The sequence below is a fragment of the Ochotona princeps genome, chromosome 7 (genome assembly GCF_030435755.1).
Source record: "Ochotona princeps isolate mOchPri1 chromosome 7, mOchPri1.hap1, whole genome shotgun sequence".
Classification (NCBI taxonomy): Eukaryota; Metazoa; Chordata; class Mammalia; order Lagomorpha; family Ochotonidae; genus Ochotona; species Ochotona princeps.
The window spans coordinates 61,015,204-61,030,697 of NC_080838.1; the positions used below are offsets into that span (position 1 = coordinate 61,015,204).

The window sequence follows — 15,494 nt, forward strand, 5'->3', positions numbered from 1 at the left end:
TATTTGGCTCCTCTTCATTTTATAAAATGAAGAGCAAGTGGGGAAATACTGCCGATAGGAACATGGGTCTCATTAACCTACTTCATTTGCAATCCTTTTTTTTTTAAGATTTATTTATTTATTTATTTATTTATTTATTTATTTATTATTGCAAAGTCAGATATACAGAGAGCAGGAGAGACAGTGAGCCGCAACGGCCGTTGTTGCTCCGATCCAAAGCCGGGAACCAGGGCCTGGTGGTGTGACCTAGCGGCTAAAGTCCTCGCCTTGAACGCACCGGGATCCCATGTAGGTGCCGGTTCCCGGCAGCTCCGCTTCCCATCCAGCTCCCTGCTTGTGGCCTGGGAAAGCAGTCGAGGACGGCCCAAAGCTTTGGGACCTTGCACCCACATGGAAGAACCAGAAGAGGCTCCTGGCTTCAGATGAGCTCAGCTCCAGCCGTTGCGGCCACTTGGGGAGTGAACAGCGGACGGAAGATCTTCCTCTCTGTCTCTCCTCCTCTCTATGTATCTGCCTTTCCAATTTAAAAAAAAAAAGAATAATTTTCAAATAATTGTCTCAACCAGCTGTTCAACAAAAGTTGAAGAAGCATCTGCCTATTCAGTTCATGGATCACACCACCATTCATTTTGGCCAAATCTGGAGGCTAATAGTAACTCTCCCACGGCCTTAGTCATCACCACTCACCCAGCTCCGCCACAGTGAACCTGTCCTGCACGAGGCGGCCTTCCTTGTTAACTCCAGAATTGGAGCTCCCACATAGGAAACAGTATTTGCTCACTTCAGAACATTTACTTTTTGAGAGAGTCTGAAGCTAACTGGTACATGGCCAGCAGTTACCAATGTAGAAGGAAGTCTAGCTTCCATATGACACCAGCACAGCTTGCCTCCTCCCAACCCTCCTACCCAACCACTTCCTTATTCCATGAATGCACTTGTTTGACTTCTTCCTTCTATGTTCATAAGAATGACAAGAAGTAATACCCCAGTCAATACATCTTGGGTTTTTTTTTGTTTGTTTTTGTTGTGGGTTTTTTTTTTTTTTTTTTTTTTTGGCATTAACAGAAATGTCATGGCCCTTCATCATTCCAGATACAGATGACTGGAATTTGGCAGTCAACTCTTCTTCTACGGGAACTTTTGAATAATCCCCAGCTTCAAGTCTAATAATTTTGTGGCTGCTGGTGCTTAAGAGTTCTTATTCTCAGAACACTTCCTGCTTTCTCTGACATGCTGTGGCATGCTATTCAGTTCCTGATGCCCAGCTCCCTGCACACACAAATAGCTACATCTATCTACAGTGTCTGTATGAATACTTCAAAAAGTTCATGGAGAAAAGCATATGCAGGGATTTTTTCATATGCATTTTAATGAACTTTTTGTAGACTACTTGTATCCACAGATTTCATTTTTTTCCAATCCATAAAAATTTTTCTTTTAATTCCATTCTCCATGGACTTATGGCATCCTCTCACACATGCACATAAACTTAGTAAAAGAGAGTTAGAAACTCCAGATCTGTAGAGGAATATGCATTCACGTCTTAATCATAGGCATCTACGCCATGGAAGAAACAGAACATTCACAATTTAATTTCTAAATATATTAGTCTGATCATATCACATTTCTCATCAGAGGCTTGATATTGTTTCCATGGCTTCCTAGTGTTCCACGGAGACTGCAAGTCTCTGCCATCTTTGTTCCTGCATCCCCAACTGCCTCCACAGCTCTGTCTGATTGAAAGACCCTGTGTTCCCTTCTACCCCAGGACTTTAGCACATGCCACCCTCCCCTCGGCCTTGAGTAACTCCCCTTGCCTTTCTGTAGTTCTCTACTCATTGTTCAGATCTCAGCTGGGCTCTTCTCCCCTGCATCCCAAGTTTAAATTCTTTGTCATACATTCGTAAAACTCACTTGGCTCAAGGGATATTACCTTCCTTTCAGCACCTAGCAAAGACTTTCAGTGTCTCCTTGTTTCGGAGTTAGTTGGATCACCAAGCAATTAAGCCAAAATTTAATGACACAAAACAACACAGCACATGATTGTTTATGTATTTGGAGATAAACATCAATGTCTAAAAGTTTGTCCTCTTTAAGAGATTTCTATGTTAGAAAAATCTCAATTTCTTTTTTTTTTTTTTTAATTTTTGTTTGTTATTTTTAAAAATCTCAATTTCTAGACAGACACATGAAAAGATCCTTATTTTCTGGAAACACTCTATAACCAACCTATGATCTTCCAAGTGCTTAAAGTTGTTGACTGTTTAAGCTTTATGTGAATTCCTAAAAGCTCAAAGTTGCTATGGAAAATTAATTCAAAGGCCACATGGAAGCTGTGCTGCATTATAATTATTTAGTGAGTCACAAGGACTGCCCTAGTTCATCAGATGTTTTGTCTCTTAACAGTTCTATCATGTAATTTATGAGTCACTAAATCTGGGTGATATTGTGGAAACACCCCAGACCTGGAATCTGAAATCTGAGTCTAAACCTACTTTTATAAAGTTTTTGTGAAGGCCCTGACCTAATGGCTCTGTGGCTAAAATCCTCACCTTCCACACACCTGGATCCCATATGTGCATTTGTTCATGTCCCAGCTGCTCCACTTCCCATCCAGCTCTCTGTTTGTGGCCTGGGAAAGCAGCAGAGCCTGGCCCAAGGCCTTGGGACCCTGTTCCCACATAGGAGATCAAAAATCTCCAGGTTCCTGGCTTCAGATCAGTCTAGCTATGGCTGTTGCAGCCACTTGGAGAGTAAACTAGCAAATGGAGGATATCTCTCCATCCTTCTCTCTGTAACACTGCCTTTCAAATAAAAACAAAACAAAGTCTTTAAAAAAAAGGTGTCTTACAAAGTGTCTCTGAAATGGTACTTTATTTCTATTCCTGTTTCCATGTATTCCTCCTTCGTGTGTACCCACATTGTCCTCTTCTCTGAGGCATTGGATTAAACCAAGTTAGAGCCAGGAGCCAGAAATGGCCTGATTGATATCAGTTTTCACCATGCTGTTCATCCTGTGAGCAGCTTCCTTGTGTTTGTTTCCTCATTTGTGTTTTGCCAGTTTCAATATTAGTAACCTGCACAGAGATTGTACTGGCCTATACCACATTATGTCACGAGGGTTTGTAACACAGAAAACTTACAATTTTTAAATATCATCCAAACATTCCAAAGAAGTTAGTGTGACTTTGGCCCCACAATAACAGGAGGCAGGCACATGGGGTTGGAATGTAGGATCGATGTCATGGCAAAGGGAGAAAACCCTCAATGTTGCTACACAACCCAAGCAGACAATGGCCAGTTTGCATAACTACTGTTCATCTCTACATCTGTTATAGAAAGATTGTATACTCTCTTGATAGACTATATGGAGATATATACTTGTAAGAATAAATAAAGATACATTCTCCTCTTGTCTATGAATTTTTCTTCCTATACTCTAAATGTAGAAAATGAACCAATTTCAGTTTGCAAAGTTCACCATACAGTGTGTGTGTGTATATATATATATGTGTGTGTGTGTGTGTATATCTATATATAGATATATAGATATATATGGCACATTTACAGAGAGAAGGAGAGACACAGAAAGATCTTGTACCCACTGATTCTCTTCCCAAATTGCCATAACAGATGAAACTAAGCCAATCTGAAGCCAGAAACTAAGAGTTTCTTCCAGTTCTCCCACATGGTGAAGGATCCCAAGGCTTTGGGTCATCCTCCATTCCTTTTCCCAGGCCACAGGCAGGGAGCTGAATGGGAAGTGGAGCATCCAGGACACAAACCAGCACCGATATGGGATCCTGGTGCTTGTAGATGGAGGATTAGCTAATTGAACTCAAGAATAGGCAAATCTATGGCTAGGGTTGTGGTGTGGTGGGTTAAGCCTTTATCTGGGAGACTGGCATCCTATATCAGAGTACCAGTTCTAGTCCTGGCTGCCCTGTTTCTGATCCAGTTTCTTGGCAATGCACCCGGGAGAGCAGTAAATGGCAGTCCAAGTGCTTGTGTCCCTGCCACGCAAGTGGAGTCCCAAATGGAGTTCCTGGCTTTGGCTCCTGCCCCTGCCTGGGTCAACCATGGCTGTGCAGCCATCTGGAAGAGTGAACCAGCAGATAGCAGATCTCTCATCTCTCCCCATATCTATATCAATAGCTATATTAATATCTATATATTATATACATCTCCTTTCAAATAGATTGATAAGTATTAAAAAATAAAGATGAATAAGGGCTAGCACAGTGGCATAGCAAGCTAATCCTCTCCCTGCAGTGCCAGCATCCTAAATAGGCACCAGTTCCAGTCCTGGCTGCTCCATTTCCGATCCAGCTCTCTGCTTATGAACCGAAGTCCTTGGACCCCTGCACTTATGTGGGAGACCTACAGGAGGCTCGAGGCTCCTGGCTCCTGGCTTCAGATTGGCTCCACTCTGACCATTGCAGCCATTTGGGAAATAAGTGAACCAGCAGATGGAAGCTCTGTCTTTAAAAAACAAACAAACAAAAGTAAAACAACTACGAAGATTGGACAAACCTTTTAAAACAGTGTTTCTTTGTTGCTTTACTGAAGATGTAAAGGAAGTGGTAAAATTAGCTTTGTTTGTTGCTCAGCAAATGGTTCTGGGGCCACGCGTGCGCAGAAGCTAGTGTGGTGCACCAGACAAACTCCCCCTCTGCCGCAGAGGAGCTGAGATACATCATACCGGCCGACACGGTTGAGTTCCAGCGAATAAAATGCTCTCAGAGACCACCATGCTGGAGGACTTTTCATGCCTGGAAGCTTCTAGAAAACTTCCTTGAGGAAGCTAGATTTCAGAGAGGACAAACTGCTGTCAGCTGGGATTGTGTAACAACATTCATAGGTCAGTATTGGTGCTTGGACAAATTTCGCAAATCTCAGAGTTTCAGTCCTCGTGGATAAAATGAGGAAAATCTGCACCTGACAGGTTGTGAAAATGAGAGATACAGACAGAGCAAAACAGAGCACACAGTAAGTAGCAGGTGCGTGGCGCTTGCTCTGGGCATGTAGGCAACTGCAGGCTCACCCACAGCTCAGGAGAAGCGCATGAAAAGGGAGATGGGTGGAGGCTGGCCTTAAAGAGCAGCCTCTTGGGCGCACTTGAATGGGACTCAACAGACATAACAAAGACTGGGAGCATCTCACACTTCAAGGCTGTCAAACACAATATGGGCCCTTTGACATTTTGCTAGCTGCAGTTTGGCCGAGGCGGAGGTCACATGTTTACTGGGAAAGAAATGTATCAGTGACACAGGTGAGTTTTTTTTCTGCACCCTAGGCGGAAGAACTCGGGCAGTTTGTTAGGATCTGGGCGCGCTCCAGTGATAAGCAAACATGTATAAACACTATGGGAGGAGGACCAGAGGTGCCGGAGGCTACCTGGACAGGGACCTGCTGGAGGAAATGATCCTAGGAACCCGGCCACCTCCACGACCTGGTGATGGACGTGAGCGATTTCGCCTGGTGGACGTGGCGGCCACCGAGGGGGCAAAGCGTACAAGGAAGTGGGAGCGAGCGGCGGAGGCGGGGCGCGGAGCAAAGCGAGAGTGGGAGGGTTGCGGGCGGGCTGGGAGGACGAGGGAGGAGGCGGGCGCCGGGGCGGGACGGGAGAGCCGGGAGCTGCCGCCCGGCGCGAGGAAGTGCGCTGCACGGCTCCGGCTCCGGCCCAGGCTCGGCGGCTGCCAGGTGAGCCCAAGATGCTACTGCTACTGCCGCCTCTGCTGCTGCTGCTCCTGGGGCCGCTGGGTCTCCTCTCGCAGGCGGAGGAGGCCGTGGAGCTGGTCTTCTCCACCGAGCGTCCGCAGCACCTGGTGAGTCCCGCGTTCCTGTCCTTCACCATCGACGCCAACCTGGCCACGGAGCCGCGGTTCCTCACCTTCCTCGGGTAAGCGCCAGCTTTCGCAACCCGTCTCCGCCCGGGTCCTCCACCCCCACTCGCCACTCACTTTCTTGTGTTTTGGGCTCTGAAATAACTTTATTCTCGCTCGCTCCCTTGCTGTTTCGCTCTTGCTTTCTTTTCAACTCCCCGCCACCCCGCACTCCAGCCGGACTTGAAACGGCCTTTTCTGCACTCAATAAAGTGTGGGCCGAGCGCCCACCAAACACAAGGCATAAACGGAAATTTGGGGGGAAACAAAACCGTTGCTCTACCCCAGTTTCTGCAGGAGTCTGTACAAGTACACCCAAGGTCTGTGAGTACTTGGTGTGCAGCCTAGGACAATTAAGATAGTGGATCCGGTTACAGCCTTTAACTATCAGGAACAGTTTAAACAACGAGCAACCAAGCAGAGAAATACATACATACATATATATATATATATGTTCATTAAACCAAGGAGACCTAGGATGTGTTGACAGTGACTTGCAGAGCCCTGATAAAGAGCTGTTTCCCTAAAATGAGCACACAGGATGCCCGTTGACTTGCTGCACGGGTTTTCTCCTTGGCGTTTTTGCAGCTTCATGGCACCTGATCCGTGCCATCTCAGGATGGGGACCTAGGGACAGTCTGGGGCTACTTATTGAAGCCACAAGGAACCTCCAGATGTGGTCCCATCTCAACTTGCCTTTTGGCTGCCACTGTCCAAGCCACAGTGCTGCCCCTCAGAATGCCTGCTCTCAGCTGTCTTTGGGAAGAGGCTGGCTATCCCATCACCTTGTCTTGATTCCCAGCTCTGCAATGCTGTGATTTGGTCTTTGTGTTCACTGTTCCTACAGTGAGTCCTTGGCTGTGCCTAACCATCTGGGGAATGAAATTTTGAAAACTTGCCTCTGGATCAGCGGAGGTTAAAACTGCTTGGGATACCTGTATGTCATGGCCAGAGTGCCTGAGTTCCACTTTAGGGCTTTCCTTCTGAGTCCAACTTCCTGTGAATGCTCACCTTGGAGGGGAGCAGGTGAAGGCACAAGTACTTGAGTCTTTGAAGCCCACGGAGGGGAGATCCTGGACTGAGTTATGGGTTCCTGACTTCTGCCTGGCTCAGCCTCAGCTGTTGCAAACATTTGGTGGAGGGAACCAGTAGATGGTAGCTGTCTATCTTTCTGCCATTCAAATAGAAATAAATTATTTAAAAAGTTGATGATTCAACCTGAGAAAGATCAGCAGAGTAAGCCTTCTCATCTAAATAATGAAATAAAACCCACCACTTGGGATTACAACTGAGGATTTGATGAGATGTTAAGTACTCAAACAGTGTGAGAAATAATTAATAATTTCCAAGAAATGATATTTGCTCATCATTCACTCATTGCTCGGGTACATTTCCTTTGATCACAATCTAACTTATGATTTCCCATGTGGTCCTCACTGGTAGGAAGGAGAGTTCCTGCTTCCTGCCCGTATCCTTGGGACTAAAGCTGATACTGGCTACAGATGTTTGTGGGCTGGGAAGAATACGCAGCAGAATGCTGAGCCTCAGGGTTCTGAGGATGAGGACCCTAGGTTTATCTTGGGGTGGTGGCAGATGAGATGGGGAAGATGAAGTGTGAAGTACCTGAAATATGAGGACCCACATCCTCTTTTTCTTTCTTTTTAAAAAAGATTTATTTATTTTTATTGCAAAGTCAGATATACAGAGAGGAGGAGAGACAGAGAGGAAGATCTTCCGTCCAATGATTCACTCCCCAAGTGACCACAATGGCCGGTGCTGCGCCAATCCGAAGCCAGGAGCTAGGAGCCAGGAGCTCTTCTGGGTCATCCATGCAGGTGTAGGGTCCCAAGGCCGTCATGGACTGCTTTTCCAGGCCACAGGCATGGGGCTGGATGGGAAATGGAGCTGCTGGAATAAGAAGCGGCGTCCATATGGGATCCTGGGGAGGACTTTAGCCACTAGGCCACCAAGCCGGGCCCCATACATCCTGTTTTTCTGCTGCAGCTGGCTGAGGCCCCATATCTCTCCCAGGGAAGGTCAGGTGGGGTGAGAGAGAGATTACTCCTAGGAGAAACTGGTCCAAAAGGGAAAACCTATGGCAGGACCTTCGGGGTCTAGCCTGGCCACTGCAGTCAGGCTCAGCCTCATTATCTAGCACAGCCCTCCTTCCCTGTATGTAGAACATCCACTCTGTATTCTAGTGAAGGTGCTAACTTGACCCTTCTTCAGCATGTTTCTTTAATTTCCATAGCAAGAATGCTGTCTCCTGCCTTTGGAGGATCATAAGAAACCAAGAGAATAGAGCATGCAATAGATACAACTGCTTTCTTGGTTTGTTCACAAAGCCCTCTTTGCTCCTGTCCATGCGAGCTTCTCCCTAGGGCTGCCTTCCTGTGGTTTTGGCTGTACTTCCTTGTACTCCGTCCCTCAGAAGCAGCATGCCACCCCCATCCTCCGCTGCAACCTAGAAGAGTCCAGAGCCCATCCGTATCTCCCCAGCTTCTAACTCAAGTTCTAAGGATGAGCATCTCATCTAAGTAGCACATGGGTGCCCGCCAGGGTGGGGTGAGGGGAGAGGACCACATCTTCCAAAACGACACTAACCATAAGGTGTCCCCAGCAGAGGTGAGTGCAATGGGTGGTGCTGTTTCATTGCAGTCCCTCACAAGAGCAGCTGCGTGGAACAAAGATGACCAGAGCTGGACAGGTGCCAGCTGAAGGCCTGTGGAAGGTGAGACTGCAGCAGCTCGCTGGCACTTGTCATCTCCCAGACCCTGTTCTAATTACCTTCCAAGCATTCACTCACTTAGTCCTTGCTACAATGCTATGTGATTGAGGACTGTTGGCATTTCTATTTCAGAAACGGAAATACTGAGGTTTGGGGAGGTTAAATAAATAGGCCACAGGGATCCACAGAGCACATGGTGAAGCAGTTTGAAAGTGGACTCAGACTACTGATACAGGGAAGAAGGAAACAGGAGGATTTGGTAGACAAAGAAGCAGTGACATGAGAGGAGGTGAATCAGGGTAAGACAATTCAGAGGACGCCTAGGCAAATTTGACTGGACAGCGTGGTTCTGGCTGCCTGCAGGGGCAATTTATTTCCCTTCACATTTGCAACCCTAAAACATAAAGTGCACACAGCTTTCATGCCAATGTTAGAACAAGATGGAAGTGGGAAAGAGAGCTTTACAGTGTGTCTGTCCTCTTCCCAGGGGTAATTAACAACAAGTCGATCCTAGTACTTCCTCTTTCTGCAGAACACATAAGAGATGCTGGCACAGGTCAGTACCCTCCGATGCAGACAGCACGTGAGCCCCACATGCAAGGCATACAGACAATGATTTTTGAGAGGGAAAGTGAGATAGAAAAATGGAGCTCCCGTCCACTGATGCACTCCTCAGATGCCCACATGGCCAGGACCAAAGCCGAAGCTGAGTACCTAGTCTGAATCTCTCATGTAGGTGTCAGGGACCCAGTTGCTTGAGCCATCACCACTGCCTCCCAGGCTCTGCATTTACAGGAATCAGGAGTCAGGAGCCTGAACTGGGCATCAAACCTGCTGCCCAGGCATCCTAGCCAGCTGCCTAATTGCTAGGCTAAAAGTATTTGGCTTTAATTTAATATTTTTTCTAGTAGCCATATTCAAAAGGGAACAAAAAACGGTTGAAATTAGTTGTAATAATTTTATCTAGCTAAATTCATATGACATCATTTTAACATGTTGCCAATATAAAAATATGGCTGCATATTTTTCTCTAACCAAGTGTGTGAAATCTGGAGTGCACTGTGTGTTTTTCTAGAACCAAGTGTGTGAAATCTGGAGTGCACTTTGTGTTTTTCTAGAACCAAGTGTGTGAAATCTAGCAGCTCTCAGTTTGGACTAAGCACCCTTCCAAGCCAGCCACAGGACCCTACCTACTGTATGATACAGTGTTACTATGTGTTTCAGTTTACACACAGCTCATTCACACAGGTCTGCGCAGGAAACCCAGATCCCTTCAGAGCAAAAACAGTATTGAATAGCCACATCAGCCATAAGGCTAAGCTAGCTGGGCTTGGTTTTCCCAGGAATTGGCTTATTGTTCTTCAAAGATCATTCATCTCTGTTGGCCATTCGAAAGAATCCGCATCTTCATTAACAGAGCTGGTTTTCCTATTTCAAGAAGCATTTCCTAATGTTAAATGCAGGTGTTAATTAACTGCTGTTGGAAAGCCACACAGACCACCAGGTGTTTGTTGCTGATAGAATTCCCTGTGATCAAAGTCAAGGCTTCTAGAAAAGTGACCCACTCATTTGCATTCCAAGCTGCTATGATCCAATCCCCTCTGTTTACATGGGCCAATTACTCACCCCCTTGTTGTCAGATTCCGTATGTGTAAACTCAGTAAAAGGACACTCACAGCATTGGGTTATTTTGAGACTTAGGGGAAGAATCTTCACAGCCTAAATAAAAATGCTCACTGTGGCTATAGTGCTTAGGTCTTTTGGGATGACAGTCCTGACTTGCAGTGTGAGGCTGTCCAGTTCCACACCTGGCTTGCACTCCTGCCATGGTGTTTCACTCTCCTCTTCCTCCCTCTACTCCCTCTTGACTGGAGACTGGCGCTGAGCCCACAGCTTCTGCTCCTCCAGGTCCCTCGTTGCCCTCGATGACTTCTGAGTCATCTGAACACGTTCTCTGTTGGTTTCTTCACCCCACAGTTTTTCCTTATGCATTCTCAGTTGTCAAGGATCCAGTCTGTACCACCTCCTGGAAATGTCTGCATTTCTTCTCCGCTCTGTGAGCGGTGACCTGATGCTGGTACCTGGGAAGCAGACACTGTGGGGAGATGTATACCATGGCCATTGGCAAACACTAAAAACAGCATTGTTTAGCAAAGAGCAGGTGTATCGGCACAAGGGCTGCCTGAGTCTATTTTAACGAGCAGCGTCATGGCCAGGACTGGGATTTGATTATTTCCATTACTTGTAACCTTTCAATGCCTGAAATTTAAATTTAAACCTTCCATTCATGGACCACTATTCCTTCCCCTCTCAGCTCTTTATTTCCAAAGCTGGATAGCTGCCTCTCCTCTCTGTTCTCCCGTCTCATTGGGGCTTTTTGATTTCTCACGTGAATCGTTTTTGTGATAATATCCTCAAGCCCCCTCACCACTTTTCTTCTGGCTAAAACCCCAAACATAGCTTAGTCCATCAATATATTTCCCTCTTTGGAGTCTACAGGAGTTCAATCCTCAAATCTGGAAATGGAAAAAAAATACCTAAGTAAGAGTTTTAATGCATATTAATAAGCTACTTCTGCTTTTGTATCAGAGATAAACAACTTAGTTTTGCACAAAAGGTAAAATAAAGACACGTGCAGGTCTTTTTTTTCAGCTAAGAAAATAGAATAGCTGCGACTGCTTTTGTGCATTCTTTTTTTTTAAAGACTTATTTATTTTTATTACAAAGTCAGATGTACACAGAGGAGGAGAGACATAGAGGAAGATCTTCCATCTGATGATTCACTCCCCAAGTGACCGCAATGGCCGGTGCTGCGCCAATCCGAAGCCGGGAACCTGGAACCTCTTCCGGGTCTCCCACACAGGTGCAGTGTCCCAAAGCATTGGGCCGTCCTCAACTGCTTTCCCAGGCCACAAGCAGGGAGCTGGATGGGAAGTGGAGCTGCCGGGATTAGAACCGGCGCCCATATGGGATCCCGGGGCGTTCAAGGTGAGGACTTTAGCCGCTAGGCCACGCCGCCAGGCCCTTGTGCATTCTTTTGATCTTTCCAGTGGTGGATTTTTTCCCCTCTCTTTGCCGTTATGATCAAAATACTATACCTTTGATCAGTTTTGTTTTATGGCCTGTTTTGCAGCTGTATTAGACCTGGTTTTGTCTGAGAGCATCAATACTGTGTTCTCAAAACATAACAAAATATTCCATTGCAAAGATATTCCTTATGCCAAAGGTTTCAAATACAGCATTCTCTTTAAGGGACAGCAGCCATGTCATTGACTTAATTTGGTTTTGAAAATGCTGTTTGGCCTGCACTTGTCTTTTTTATCATGTTGCCTCCCTTGTTCTATCAGTTAAGAAATATTCAGTAAGGGCCAGTGTCCTGGTTTCCTGGGGGAGACACTGATAAACCAGACAGGCAAATCAGGCTGCCTAATGTCAGGCTGGGGGACTGGGACAGTCAGAAAATCAAGGAAACATGAGAGGAAGTTAATGCTAGAGAGTGGCAGGTGCTATGAAGGAAACAACGACATGACAATATGCTGGAGAGTGACCCAATGTGATCTGTCCATAACCCTGGGGACCAGGCCCTGGTGCTCCAATATCTGACCCAGGTCCTGTTTTCTTTTCAAGATGTGTATTTTTATTTATTTATTTTACTTGAGAAGTAGATAAGTGCACACACACACACACACACACAGAGTCTCCTTTCTGCTACTATGCCCACGCCTCTCCCCCCCTCCCCACTCCAGGTGCCTATAACAGCAAGGGGTAAGCCAGACCCAAGCTGGGAGCCAGGAACTGTGTCTCCCATATGGATGAGTCAGCTACCTGAGCCATCACCTGTGGGCTCTCATCGTGTGTGTTAGCAGGAAGCTGGAATTAGAAGGACTACAGGATGTGACATGGGCATCCCACGTAGCACTCTAATAGCATGCCAAGTGCTGACCACCCCATCCTCCACCTGGGTCATCTTAGGGTTAGTAGTCTTTTCCAAGAGCTTTTTCTTCCTCTGCTTCCCAAAGAATACCAGCTTCTCTTGTACTAGTAATTGCTTACAAATCCAGCTGCACATATCTAAATGAGTTTCGTTTATCACTAAAATCAATCCAAAAGGCAAGGGCCAGAATCACTGCTGCTGGCTGGAAGCCATGGAACCAGGCCAGTGGAGAGAGACTTCTCTGAAGAACTGCCTTGGACTGGTTGTAGGGCTGTGGGTCAAGGTTACCAGCCTGGCCTTTATCCTGAGGACCTGAATGTGCATATCCCCAGCCAAAACAGCTCCCTGAGTTTCACATTCACATGGCCAATGAGCTCAAGCAGAGGCAAGGTAGGGCATTTGAACTGGCATTTCAAATTCTACTGAGTCTCCTCCCTTTTCTCCAATCTATCACTTGTTGCTCATCTTGGTGAATGATGTTACCATCTTCCTAGGGGCTTTCCAGGAGAAATTCTTTCCTCAGCATCCAAGTGATTCCCAAATCCATTTCTCACTCTAAATTTGTCTTAAGGGGTAGCCTTTTAGCACAGGAGCTAAAATGCCACTTGGGATGTCTGAACCCCTTATCCGAGTGCCTGGCTTGAATCCTGACCTCTGTGATTCTGATCCACTTTCTTGCTGATGCATGCCCTGGGAGGCAGTGGTGATGGCTCAATTACGTAGGTCCCTGTCACCTAGATGGAAGACCCACGTGGAGTCCTAGGCTCCTGATTTTGGCCTGGCCTATCCTGGTATGCTATAATTTGAGAAGTGAAGAAACAGCTGGTAGATCTCTCTCCTTTCTGTCTCTCTCTCTGCTTTCAAATAGAATGAAAATAAAAGTTTTTAGAAATTTATCATGAATTTATCTGTCTCCACTCCCGCTGTCATCTCACTTCTACACATTACTTTCTGTCCACATGAACATGACCACAGTCTTATTCCTGCTATTCGGTTGCTGATAATGCAGTTTGAGCTGGCTTTCTGAAAGGAAAGTCCAGTTATGTCACTCCTAGTGCTGAAATCATCTGTGGCTCTCCATGGAGAGGTTCCTCAGGCATCATGACTTGCAGGCAGCCTGACTGATGGCCCATTGGCCTCTTTACTGTGTTCTCTCCCAGATTTTCTACATCCTTATCACCAGGAACCTGCTGTGGCCATCAGCTCTGCAAGGTCTCATGCTGTCTTCCACTTCTGGTCTTTGTCTAAGCTTTCCACGTCACCTGGGATACTTCCTTCAGCCCCACCCCACTCTTTCTAACTTGGGTGAACTGAATTCCTTTTGCTGTCTAACAGTGAAATCATCTCCCCTGGAAAACCCTTCTGACCACTGCTACCCCCACTCCAAAGGTGAAGGAGACCCTTGCATGTTTCAGAACTATTTGGCTCCATCTTTTCATCCCACCCACCCCGCACCAAGCCTTCACAGTCCCTCAGCTTTGGACCATCACCATCACTTGGGGAAAGTTGTTTATCCATGAGACAGTCATCTTCCTTTGGGTTTCCACTCCTTCTGCCCATCATAAAAGGTTTTGAAAATTTTTTGGATGTATTGATCATTGCCATACTTGTGAAGTTAAACCAAAAGCCCTGGTTAGAATGCCTGCAGGTGCCTAGAAGGACAACTCAATCAGAAAGATTCAAATGGAGGGGACACCCCTTTTATAGTGGGGTGAGGTCTCCCTCCGAGACCTGCACAGTCAGAAGTTAAGAAACAGGCTCACTGGGGCTAGTGCAGTGACATTGCACACTAATCTTCCACCTGTCATGCTGGCATCCCATTTGGGTACCAGTTCTCTCTCAGCTGCTGCACTTCCAATCTAGCTCTCTGCTGATGGCATGGGAAAGTAGTGGAGAATGATTCAAGTCATTGGTCCCCTGCATCCTTGTGAGATACTGGGAAGAAGCTCTGAACTCCAGGCTCCCAGATTCAGGTCAGATCAGCTCAGCTCTGGCTGTGGTGGCTATTTGGGGAGCAGACCAATGGATGGAATACTTCTCTCTCTCTCTGCCTCTACTTTGTTTTCTGTAAAATCTGCGTTTATTTAAAAGAAGAGGAAGAAGAAGAAGAAGAAATAATAATAGGGGCTTACCAAGAGAGAAGGAGGTTAAAAAAAAATGAAAAATGATTGACTGAAAGGTCTTGGAAAAAATAATAATCATTTCTCACATACTTTCCTTACAGTTCTCCAAAGCTACGTACCCTGGCCAGAGGCCTGTCTCCTGCATATTTGAGGTTTGGTGGCACCAAGACAGACTTTCTCATTTTTGATCCCCACAAGGAACCAACCTTTGAGGAGAGAAGATACTGGCAATCTCAAGTCAACCAGGGTAAAACTTCTTCTAGATGAACAGTAGATGTTCATGAACTTGAGTTGGTCATGAGAATACTCACGTCTGACAGTGAGTAAAAGGTGAAGCTGTGTATGCACCTAAACAGAAGGTGGAAGCAGTAGGCAGATTTCTTCCTCATGCAGATTTCTTCCTCATGCAATTCTCATGAGCATGAAACTTCTCATGTTTGATGTGCCTTACATAGCTGAGAGCCAGTTATGTTGGAAACAGAGCAGCCGCTGCTGCAGCTGAAGAACAGGGCTACTGGGAGAGAGCCTGTGGGTAGCGATGCATCCCACCAACAGCGTGTTTCTAGCTAAGGATGCAGCCGGAGCCTGAAGTGTTTTCAAGCTGGAAATAGAGTCTGGGTGAGAATTACAACAAGGGCATAAGGAGATGTACTCTGAAGAATGGATCATAAGTTGCAGTTTCCTGGGCAATTGGTCTCAAGTTTTATTAAATATCTGTAATCACTTGCAATGAGTTTGAACAATGTGATTTCCGGGATCTCAGCTGAGATGCTCATTTCAGCAGGTGATTCTGATATGGAACGTTGGTGATTTTGACCCTGCAG

At 46.1% G+C, this 15,494-nt stretch overlaps 1 protein-coding gene across 1 annotated transcript in view; it reads left to right on the forward strand.

Moving 5' to 3' along the window:
• Window positions 1-5,119: 5,119 nt before the first annotated feature.
• The window catches only part of HPSE (heparanase), a 28,941-nt gene continuing 18,566 nt past the window's right edge, over window positions 5,120-15,494 (forward strand). The window contains exons 1-3 of the mRNA XM_058667108.1: window positions 5,120-5,272; window positions 5,778-5,902; window positions 14,772-14,917. Of these exons, the coding sequence (XP_058523091.1) occupies window positions 5,123-5,272; window positions 5,778-5,902; window positions 14,772-14,917 (421 nt within the window). The 5' untranslated portion in view covers window positions 5,120-5,122. The remainder of the gene's footprint in view (window positions 5,273-5,777; window positions 5,903-14,771; window positions 14,918-15,494) is intronic.